The 11,814-nt window shown below is 37.6% G+C and overlaps 1 protein-coding gene across 1 annotated transcript in view; it reads right to left on the bottom strand.

Annotated features, from left to right (window-relative positions):
• Positions 1 to 3,432: 3,432 nt before the first annotated feature.
• Positions 3,433 to 11,814, bottom strand: part of LOC112460668 (lateral signaling target protein 2 homolog) — an 18,109-nt gene continuing 9,727 nt past the window's right edge. Inside the window, exons 2-6 of the mRNA XM_025025463.1 lie at positions 9,677 to 10,099; positions 9,088 to 9,432; positions 6,527 to 8,865; positions 5,879 to 6,168; positions 3,433 to 5,450 (exon numbers count right to left, since the gene is read on the bottom strand). Of these exons, the coding sequence (XP_024881231.1) occupies positions 5,170 to 5,450; positions 5,879 to 6,168; positions 6,527 to 8,865; positions 9,088 to 9,432; positions 9,677 to 10,099 (3,678 nt within the window). The 3' untranslated portion in view covers positions 3,433 to 5,169. The remainder of the gene's footprint in view (positions 5,451 to 5,878; positions 6,169 to 6,526; positions 8,866 to 9,087; positions 9,433 to 9,676; positions 10,100 to 11,814) is intronic.

The following is an 11,814-nucleotide window of genomic DNA, read 5'->3' as shown; positions in this document are numbered from 1 at the left end:
CTTTTTTAATTAAATATTGTGTCCCAAATTGCTATTAATTAATAAACCACAAGTTTGAATTTGTATCGACTTTTAGATATTGACGTAACAACAAATTGAGATTCATTAAATATGAAAATTTGAAGAACGAAAATTTATTAGAACGAAAACATGAGAAAAGCTGTTGCTAAAATTGATCATGATTGATATCTTTTGTCTCACATCTTGTGAAAATTGAGACGTTTCCTTATAATAAAACATAACTAGAAACAAAATTGGTAACGACATAAATCTATTAATTGCGACAAAATTCATGAAACGTCAATGAGCGAAAGATCTGTACACATTCAACCGCTCTTTTTATCAATCGAGCGCACGTATGACGCTGAATGACCGTCTATCATGAATAAAACTCGCATTCCTGAAACCTATAACGTAACGCAATGTTTCATAGTAATCGGAAGTATCTTATACGAGTTTTCCAATAGGAACCAAATTCGTGTGAGATATAAGAAAGAGGTAACTTATTGTCGTAAATTTGGCACAGGAGCTGGTGGTGTGTGCTAACGCACCTGTGTATATACTCCAAAACACTTCAACGGGCAGTAGACGTTTAGAAATTCTATCTCGCGGTAATAAGTTACGGCGTGACGCAACTATTAAACGCGGAATTTTCGTTCTATCGTTTTTTATCGTTATTCGTTTGAACGTGATGCATACGCATTCCCATACAAGTACACATTATACATTACACAGGTGTATATACACTATATATAATTTGACGCTTCGAAAGTGATGTTGTAAGTCTTACACGAGGAAACCTCTTCCATGGAGAATCAATTGTCGATTGTCAACCTAAGCGTGTCGAAAATGCATAAGTTTTGAGTGCGATCTCTTGGTTGTTATAACGAGAAATTGAGATATTTCGAAAGAAATGAATCTTCATATTGAGACAATAGCGATGTAACAATGCTATTCATCACTTGTCCGCTGATTTAAAACTTTGAAACTAATATTTTACCTAGGTTCAAATCCTTTTAAATATGTGTGGCTCCACGCTTTCTTTAATAATTTTGAATTATATTTATAAGTTATATCATAAGTTTATGACCTGTACCAAGAATATATTATTTACACTTGCGGTTGCTATAAATACATATATCGATAACTTAATGATGTATCTGTATTAATCGTCTTTTTTTTTCATTTTAAAATACAGAACGCGAGTAAGGTTTTATCACACACATCTCTGACAGAAATAAATCTCTATTTTGTAATAAGCTTCTGCACAATAATATAACTATAAGAAATTAATAATTATTAAATAAATTAATATGAGGACCCTCGAAATTCAAATATAGGAGAAATCAGAGCCGTCAGGGTCGAACGCAGATCCTTGTGCGTAAAGTCAATAGTCTGATTTATTAATCATCTTAGTACATAAATCCGAACGTTTCGGCTCAGATTTGAGCCATCTTCAGCAGTAACGAAAGTTTTTCACACGTTCTCCGTGCCAAAAGGCGAGTTTACTGATTCGAATTGTCAGAAACGTAGACCAATTGATTCATATCTGTAATTTATTTAAGTTAATGATACGATATTAAGAAAAAAAAACTTCAGAAACTCACCAAATAGTTCGAAAAACGTGGGAAACGAAGCCAAGTACAACAAGAATAATCTGCGAGGAGACTTAACGGTCTCGTCGACACGCCACACAACGATGAAATGACATCTTTACCCATTAACAACATAAAAAAGACTATTATCGAATTTATAAAAAGCACAGAAAGTAACACGAAAGGCTTACACATAGATAAGATCTTGAGCATTAAGAACCGCTTCATTCCAGTCATTAACAACCTTCTTTCTTTTTCTCCGAAATTCCCTCTCCATTCGGAAATTTCTAATCTCGTTAAAGCCACAAAAGTATTTATAAATACCCAGATAGCACAGCTGATCTTTATGAATTAAAAAAAATCTGAATCTGATCTTTATGAATTCATAAAGATCAACTGTGCTATCTGGATAGTAATCCTAATATTATTTTTACTAGAGCCGACAAAGGCAATAGCACGGTAGCATTGGATAAAGAACTTTATAGACAAAGAATCACAGATATGTTATCGGACACAATCACATACACAAAAATTAATAAAGACCCAACACTAACGCTCACAAGAAAAATTAGGGATACAGTTGTGAGATGGAAAAATCAAAAATACATTTCAGACTATAAATACAAACAATTATTATGCACTGATGGTATTCTTCCGAGAACTTATGGATTACCAATGATTCATAAAACAGGTCATCCTTTTAGAATTATTATTTCTTCCATTGACAGCCCTACATATGCATTAGCCTTTTTTCTGCACAAGATTATCTCTGTGAAAGTATTCCTAAACCTGACAATCATATTGATAATAGTTTCGAATTAGCCAAATAATTAAATGGAACACACTTGAATAATGATTACGTACTGATTTCCTTAGATGTGATCTCTCTATTCACGAACATGCCTACAGATTTAGTCTTAGAAAGCATTTCCAATAAGATGGTCACACATTTCTAAAAATTGCAACATACCAAAGGATGAATTTATTAAAGCAGTTAAATTAATATTAAATTCAACTTACTTTTGTTTTGACAAATTGATTTATAAACAAAAATTTGGTTCTCCCATGGGCTCTCCGTTTTCTCCCATCGCTGCAGACATGGTAATGCAGGATTTGAAAAGCATGTAGTGTGCTGCGACAACTTACGTTTATTTTACCGTTTTATTTTAGATATGTAGATGACATAGCCATAGCGGTACCTTTTTACGCTCTTGACACTATTTTGCATTTATTTAATTCTTATCACCCTAGACTTCAGTTCACAATTGAGGTGGGGGGTGATAAGCTGAATTTTTTAGACTTAACAATTATTAAAAATGAGAACACATTAGAATTCGATTGGTTTCACAAACCAACGTTCTTAGGCCGGCTTAATTTCCTGTCGCAGCACCCTGTCTCTCAGAAAAGAGGCACGATCATGGGCATGGTGGATAGGGCCTTCTTACTTTCCCATCCGAGATACCATTCTAAGAACATTAAGTTCATAATAGATATTCTTCTGGAGAATGACTACCCGTTGGCATTTATCTTTAATACAATTGATACTAGAATAAAATCGTTACTTAACAAATGTACTCGCAAACAAAATGAACCTTCACCCACGAACGAAGAGGAACGACGTACTTGGTTCACGGTTCCATATGTTCCGGGTATTTCTGAAGAATTTAAAAGGGTTAAAAAACAAAATGTCAACTTGTCTTTTTATAGTTTGAACAAACTTAAGAAAACAAAACAATTTCCGTCGCCAGCAAATAATTCAAAATAAGTCGTTTTATTTTCGACCCAACTGGCCAATTAAAACAAGATTGCACAATCTTATTTTAAACTTAAGAAATTTATTAAAGTACAGAAAGATATCCTTCTAATTCAATTTAATAAAAATGTAGTATACAAAATATCTTGTAAAAATTGTGACGCGTCATACGTGGGCCAGACGATGAGACAACTGAAAACTAGAATCTCAGCACACCGTAATCACATTCATAGAAATACAACGACTCAATCGGTTATCACCAAACATAGATTGAATTTTGATCATGATTTTGATTGGGAGAATGTCAAAATTTTAGATAACAAAAGATATTTATCTAGGAGATTAGTCTCTGAAATGACTCACATCAAACTACAAAAGAATGGTATTAATTCACAAAATGACACAGAATTCTTGCATCACGCATATATTGCGATTTTGAACAAATTGTAATCCATGCTCATGAACGCTTCACTATTGGTACACCGAATATCTGTTATTTTATTTTATTTACTTGACACACTATGTATAATCCTCGCCGGTGATTTGACTTATGACACACTTCTCCCCTGCAATTTCTGTCATTTCATCGTTGTGTGGCGTGTCGACGAGACCGTTAAGTCTCCTCGCAGATTATTCTTGTTGTACTTGGCTTCGTTTCCCACGTTTTTCGGACCGTTTGGTCCGAAGTTTCTGAAGTTTTTTTCTTAATATCGTATCATTAACTTAAATAAATTACAGATATGGATCAAATGGTCTACGTTTCTGACAATTCGAATCAGTAAACTCGCCTTTTGGCACGGAGAACGTGACAAACTTTCGTTACTGCTGAAGATGGCTCAAATCTGAGCCAAAACGTTCGGATTTATGTACTAAGATGATTAATAAATCAAACTATTGACTTTACGAACGAGGATCTGCGTTCGACCCTGACTTCTCCTATATAATAATAATTATTATTATAATTTGAACAACAAATCTCGATAAGAATCATATTTATGAGGCATAATAATAACTAATTGTAAATAATAAAGACAATAATAATATGAAAATAGTAATAGAGAGAGTAATAATAATGTGCAGAAGCGTGCTTGAAAATTATTATCTTGTATACAATCGCTTAAATACGTATAGACAGTTTTCTTTAAAAAATTTTGAAACGAATATACGAGAAATCTTACACCATATACACAAATTACATTGCCACAGTTGTTACAAATTAGATTGACACCTTAGGAGAAATATTTAATCATGATGTGTAAAAATATGAGCAATTAGCGTCTATACATCTAATTTTATTGATTAAGTGCATACAAGTGTAAAAATAACGCATATAAGTAATTTAATGACAACGATTTTCCTCCAATTCCTCTATTCGTTATTATACAAACGCGTCTGTCTACAGTTTTCTTTTTTACAAATTATACATTGAAAATTGGATAAATCGAAAGGTCACCAGATGTTTCGATATATATTCAATGTATCTTTTTGTATCTTAAGAAATAAAAAAAAAGCAGAAGAGGAGTAAATATTCGAATACTTGAAAAATTTACTTCAATTTCTTAATTGAATAACTAATAAAGCAACAATTAATTTATCGAATTAAACTTTTCAACACCGGATGAGCGTATCATATAATTACATGCTCTAACGAAACTTTGACACTTGTGTTCCTATAAGATACAAGAATATTTACTTATTTTATTATGAAAATTATGGTTGTCGAACTTGCGCGAATATCTTGTATATTGGAAAGGAAATGTATCGCGTAGGGAAAAAAATTCGATAGAAAATAACCGGATTTACAAGCCACTTCGGAAACATTCATCTGGCGGACGAGACTTGAGATACCGTAAAAGGCGTCACTTGATACAGAAAACACCTGTTGCACACTCTCACAGGTTTTGTGTGCCCGAAATGAGGCAGTGGAACGTTGTTGCTGCTGCAACGACCACAGAACACTTTACCACAATTTCGGCAATGGTGTCTACGTCGCACAACCGTGAATCCTGCCTGACAAGCCATACACCTTGGCGCATCGTTGTCCGGCACCCAAACAGGCGCTCTCTCGACGCATTCCTCTCCCGTTTCAGTGACAGGAGAAGCTATATAAACGAAAAACAGAGACATGATATATTTAATATAAATTTCTTATATAATTACATGTCAAATAATAAATATCTATTTCTTAGGACTTAAGAGAAACTTAGATAGTAAGATTGTGAATGTAGTTCTGTCCACAACTAATTTTTTGCTCAAGAATTAGACAAAATTAAAATAAGAATAAATTATATTATACCGTATTTCACATCAAATTGAAGTTAAAACATTTCATTTTTGTATTTGTACATACACAAATAATTTGAGATATATTTATTTTTTTTTATTTTTTTGTTATATTAAATTTAAGATTGAAAATTTTATCCTTTGGAAAGAGAAAGAATACTTTACATATTAAATACTAAATCATTGTTTGGTTCATAGATATTCGCGATTAAATTTTAAAAATGTATTCGGGTAAAAGTCAACATACCCGTACTTCGGTCGTGTTCGTTCGAAGTGGTTTCCTCTACATTTTCGTATTCTGGTAAGGACTCTTGCCGTTCATGAATACTTTCTGTCTCTGTCGTATCTAGTGGTGCATTTGCCACAGAAGCTAAATTCTGAGTATTCGATTCTTCGGTATCTTCAACTGTCTGACTGCTATTCATAAGAAAAACACACTTTAAAATGTTTCGCAAATCCGATGCAAAGTTTGTTTGCAACTGGTCTGCCACACCTGCTATGCAAACGAAGAGGCGATGGACAAGATCTTCCGAGGATCTGGAAATGTAACAATAGTAATATTTTATTTTATTTTGGGGAGAAGAGATTACATATTATATTTAAAAAAATATTATGCATGTACAAAAAAAAATGGAAAATAGGAATATGTAATAATATCTATATATAGAATAAAGAAATATACAAAATTCATAAATACAGGAAAAACATACGTAAAAAAGATGTAAAGACTGAATATTAAACGTATTCAAATTAATTATCCAAATTAGTAAATTTTTTTAAATTGAAGTATTTAGCAAATATATCAATATCTTTTAAATATGTCGATAAACTTCAAGTATAATGATGTTATCGTTTACACGGTACGTGTGAGTAAAGTAACAATATATCCTCTTACCGAAACTTGGCTCTGATTTGATTTCTATTTGCGATCTCGGCGGCTTGCATCGCCAATGCGATCTCCTCGTCGTCCTGACAGTCGCTATGAAACTCGCTGGTTTCTGAACTCGAGTCGCAGCAGCTTGAACAACTGGAACTTGACGCTACATCGGATTTGTAGATTAAAGATTGATGGGAATTTAAATACGACACGCCGGACACTGTCGAGGCATTGACCAATCTTACTGCTCGCGCAGATCTGCGGGTGTTATTGTCTTTTGCACTTTGATATTCGTGACAAACCACGTTCTGCGGCGTAGTTGCAATGTCGGTCACCAAGCCGCTCTTGTCCGTCCTCGGGCCCAATCCGTCATTCATTAGACTACTTCCGCTTCCACGTTTTCTTTTGCAACTTTCTATGCGCGCATATTTGTCTCGTTCGTATCTCTCCCTCTTCTCGACATCTCTTTCCTTCATTCTAGCGATCTGCTCAGACTGGGATCTTCTATGATCCAGCAACTTTCTACTTTGTGGCGAGGAGTGTTTGTTCACGCAATGCGTGCTGAGATTGCAACAGCATTGTCCGCGTGACTCAAAGTGATGAAGTCGCGGACTTATGTGAGGACTGCGACTGCCGAAATTCGGCATCTGCCTAGTATTTTGACCAAGATGCAAACTAGCGCCGAAACTGGTCAACCGGGCATTCAAGCATCGATCCGTGGAATTCGACCTGGAGCTCTCGGTACTTGTGGCCACCCGCATAAACTGCAGGTGGTTGTGTCTCTTCTCTCCCAGTCTACTATGAGTTTTGTGCGTGTTTCGGTCCATTTTGTGCTGGTGTCGCCGTCGTTGCTTTTCGTCTCTCGTTTTCCTCACCTTATCCTGCACGTACCTTTCTATTTTACTGTCGATTTTCTCGATACTTCGAGAAGTGGACGGGCAGTTTTCACATTTCAAGTCATCCCAGAACTCTTTCCGGGAACTCGACGCGTCTATATTCAAATTGAGATTTTCCCAATTCTCAGAATAGTTTATCTGAAAGGTGGATTGATTGGAATCACAGAGAGTCAATTGGCCGTTGCCGTACGCAACGCCAACGAATTCCTCGTTAGTGCCATCGAAGTTCGACGATATTTGTGGAATGTTTTTGCCGGTGGATTCTCTGTCTCCGTTCGAATGCAAACCGGGTACTTCGATCGAGTGATTCGAAGTAGATGTTTTGCTAACATTCTTCATGCCGCAAACACACGAGTTCTCCGAAATGGCGGGATTCTTTTTCTTTGGCGAGTTCATATTAGAGCAAGAATAGCTAGTATTCTCCTGCGTGTCTTCCTCGTCCGATACACCGCATCCTTCTTGCTGAATTTCGTTACTAAAAGTTTTCTTTTCTTCCGGACTCTTGTCATACAAGCTGGTGTTCTCGGACGATATTACCGTACATATGCCGGAGTCTGTTTGTTCCGAGATCTCGTTCGGACATTCGCTAGAGTCTAATAAAAGGTTTGAAAGCGTTTTATTCGCCTCCGAGATAAGTTTTTTAGAGTCTGAATCGGATGAAGTGTTCTCGGATATATGCGCCTCACTGTCAATGGTATTTCCATGAGCGACTTGATTAAACAAATACTGCATCTGTGGAATCTCCATGTTGTCGGAGTATCCCTCGAACATTTTAGTCAAGTCGGAGGTAATGAAGCTTTCCTCATTCCGCGTGTCTTCGATAGTATTTGAAGCACTGGTTCCCGCTACAACTAATGTCTCAACGTCATTCTGTATCATCGCGTCGGGACTCGCGCTAACATCGTTCTCATCATTAGAAACTGAATCACAGTCGTGAAGAAATTGCCCAATGTCGCGCGAAGCGCCGTCAGATAATTCCCGTTCGTATTGCATTCGTTCGTCGACACTTTCCCCATCACTCTGCTGCATCTTTTCAGCGCTGTCACATATTACATTACTATCACATTCGTCCGAGGATATGTTTAAATCTTCACGCTTAGTTTCCGCACTTCTCTTCGTTTTACGTCCATGTCTTCCCTGCTCACGCTTTTTGCTCGGTAACTGATCGCCTCTGCTACTTTCGTCCAACGATTGAACCGCATCGCTCGCTACCTCGTCCATGTTGTTGCCCGTATTTCTCGTCACAGTATAGAAATCAACGATAAATTCTTTGCAGTTCGGATAACCGGTATAAAAATTATGAACGTATTCTTCCAAATCCGGTATGTCCTGACACGTCGATTTCGTCGAGTGCGTAATCGAGCCTGATGGCTCCTCGTTCGAGCATAATAACTTCTCCAACATGTACAACTCGCGGTTGTTTAACGTCCATAATAGTTCTCTTATCTTGAGAAGGAGAGTCTGAAAATTAATTGTGTATGTTTACATCTTGGCAAGTGAAGAGAAGATACTTAGCTACGAAATGTAAAGATTAATGAATGCTGATCCTGATCATTGCATTATAAATTGAAAAAGTTACGAGTTTTCTGTACACTTATAATACCATCTATATATCATACAGATACACTTTTAAACAAATTCGCTAGATCATGGTCAGCAATAATTTTCAAGTGAATCCCTTACTCTAAATGGTCTAAACATTTCGCTTATGGTGTCAGGCGAATTGAGGCACAACGGTCCGCCAGGCGGTGCCAAAAGTCCCGAGACGATAGCCAGGCGGGGAATAGTGAACATTAAAGCTGGCTCATAGTTATCTACATCTGCTTGGTCCAACAGCCCGCGTTCAAGCGCTCGCTGCAGAGTCTCTGAAAACAATACACATACGAGCTCCTGTTGCTCGTACTCCTTTGTCGATTTGACCGGAACCATAGCGCCGACATAGCACAGCTCGAAATCGGCAAACAGCCGGTCGAAAATCTTCAACGACTCAATAAGCTTCTCCAGAGACGGCTCGAGAGGATTTTGCGCCTAAAAAAAGTAAATACTATTAATAGTATGGTCGCCTGATTATTCATCAAATCGTAAACTATATATGCAACAAACAAGAGGATCAAGTGAATAAAATCGATAATTATCTTCCTCCCAAAGACCTAAGAAATATCTTTCGTTTATCCTGCACCGTAGGACTTTAGAATATTGAAACTGTAACGACTGCAACTCGTCTTTCAAATGAGTCGACGGATTTTACTTAATAGGTATGCGTTCAATATACCTTCAAATTCATGTGGCCCTTGAGCGCGTGCTCTCTCAACAAGTTTCTGACGATCTCCAACGACTTGGTGAGAGCTTTCGCTAACGGCCTCATGGCCGAGCTCTCGGCCTCCCGATTCATGATCGAGGAACCGGCCGCCAGACATTCCGCACCGAACCAGAGCTGCCCGGCCAAGTTCTCCTGCATCACGTCATCGGGGAATTTCACCCTGAAGTCCCGATTAGCGCGGCTCTCGGGGATCAAATCGTCCATTATCTGATTGCAGATCGTCAGCACCTTATCCTGACAGTGTCGCAACTGATTCACCAGCGTCGTGCATCTCTCCGGCTCTTGACGGCCGTCGAAGGAGTCCAATTCGCAGGCGACTGCGTTCAGAGACTCGTCGGCGTAGAAGAACTGAGCCAGTAGACTTGTGTCATCCTTCTGTAACGACAAAATGTGGAAAATCGATTAGAAAAAAATTAATTTAAAAAATTGAGCGTTCCAAGTATATCTCACATATCGAGCAAAGCTTAAGAAATGTCTGAATCACATTTTCCTCGGACTTCAGAAAAAGATAGGGAGATTTTCCTTCCCGGATACTCGTGAGGTATAAATCCACGTTTGCAGTGCAAACTGACGGAGCCACACATCTGAACAATGACACTAATTCGCGCCTACGTCATAACGAAAGGGTCACCCACGTCACGATTAAAGGGCGCGGCGCGTGGAAAATCTACCGTATTATTCCCGATGAATGAATTTGTACTATGCCGATATGACGTCGAGCGAGTATAGGGTAAAGGGTGAATCCGACTTAATCGTCGACGAAACCTGCAATTCCTATATCTAACGAGCATTTTAATCGTAACGAAAATTAGCGTGCGTGACATCGGCGACCTACAAGGATGCAGAAGCACGCTGAATCATCGTTGAATTATTATAACGTACAGCGTGCATGGTACTTTAAGATAATAGTAAATTTTAATACTTTGTGGCCAATATAGGTCACCCGATGACCGTAAGCTCTAAAATCACGTTGGAAGTGCCTCTCGTCGCATCGATGGCAACGTACGTTTCAACGAGACGCGGCGATTCGGAATCCCTTTTTGAGAAAAGCCGGCTTTAAATCCGATTACGACGCGGAATCCGATTCGAGAAGCACGATCAAGGTTTAATTTATATCGATTAAAACGCGACTGAAGGATTTTTACGAAAATAGCGATTTTACATGTAAAAAGAGCAGCCGACACATATAGAACGAATGATTTATTCAAGAAAATATGCTTAAAAGTAAGATAAAATAAACCGATTGCGCGCGATCGTAACTCATTATTTACGGATCGTCGATTGTGTAAAGTTCAAACATGGATTTATTCTTGTCTTATCGATGCAGACAAGAATTTTATGGAAAATATATTTTTAGCAATTAAGAAAGCGCGATTTATAATGGAATGGGGGTTGAATTTTTTCTCTCAGTTAAATTTTGATATCGATATTATTTCCAATAGCGGTAGAGAGATAATTTCACTGAAAACGGCGAGATCACGGAGAAGAAACAATCCCTCCCTACTGTTCCCATTTATAATACTCCTATTTATGTGTGCTGCTCAATAACGCGCTAATAATAACGTGCTTTAGGTGCACGTGAATCTCTGACGGTGCAATGTTCGTCTCGGTTCGTGCTGTGCCGTACGGATGTACTTGATATTGAATCATATGTCCTACTGGAAATGACTCAGGAGTCATGCTTATACGTACGCGGCGCGGCGTGACAAATAAATCGATTAAACTACCGTATCGATATCGTAAAACTAGAACAATGTTAGCCGTTTGCGCGCGAGTAGAGGGAGAAGGTTATATGCTCAGCGGGAGAGGAAACGCATTGTTCTTTTTTTTTTCGCAAACTGTACGATGACAATAATCGTTTCATTTCCGGGATACCGGTATGTTCGAAATGAAAACGAATTCGTTACAGCGACATTCTCTTCTGAGAATTTTACACGTGGAAGAAACGCGCTGGTTTCTTTCCTCTTAAAACGAAAAATAATTTTTTCAGAGTAACTACAGTCAAACGCGAGTCAAAGTTTGCTTCGTCGGCGATGAGAACGAGAAAATTCAACCGCGATATATAAAATTTTCAAACTTTTGTTTCAATA

This window comes from Temnothorax curvispinosus, unplaced genomic scaffold (genome assembly GCF_003070985.1).
Source record: "Temnothorax curvispinosus isolate PA1 unplaced genomic scaffold, ASM307098v1 QBEX01010700.1, whole genome shotgun sequence".
Lineage (NCBI taxonomy): Eukaryota > Metazoa > Arthropoda > Insecta > Hymenoptera > Formicidae > Temnothorax > Temnothorax curvispinosus.
This window is presented reverse-complemented; position numbering and strand designations above follow the sequence as displayed.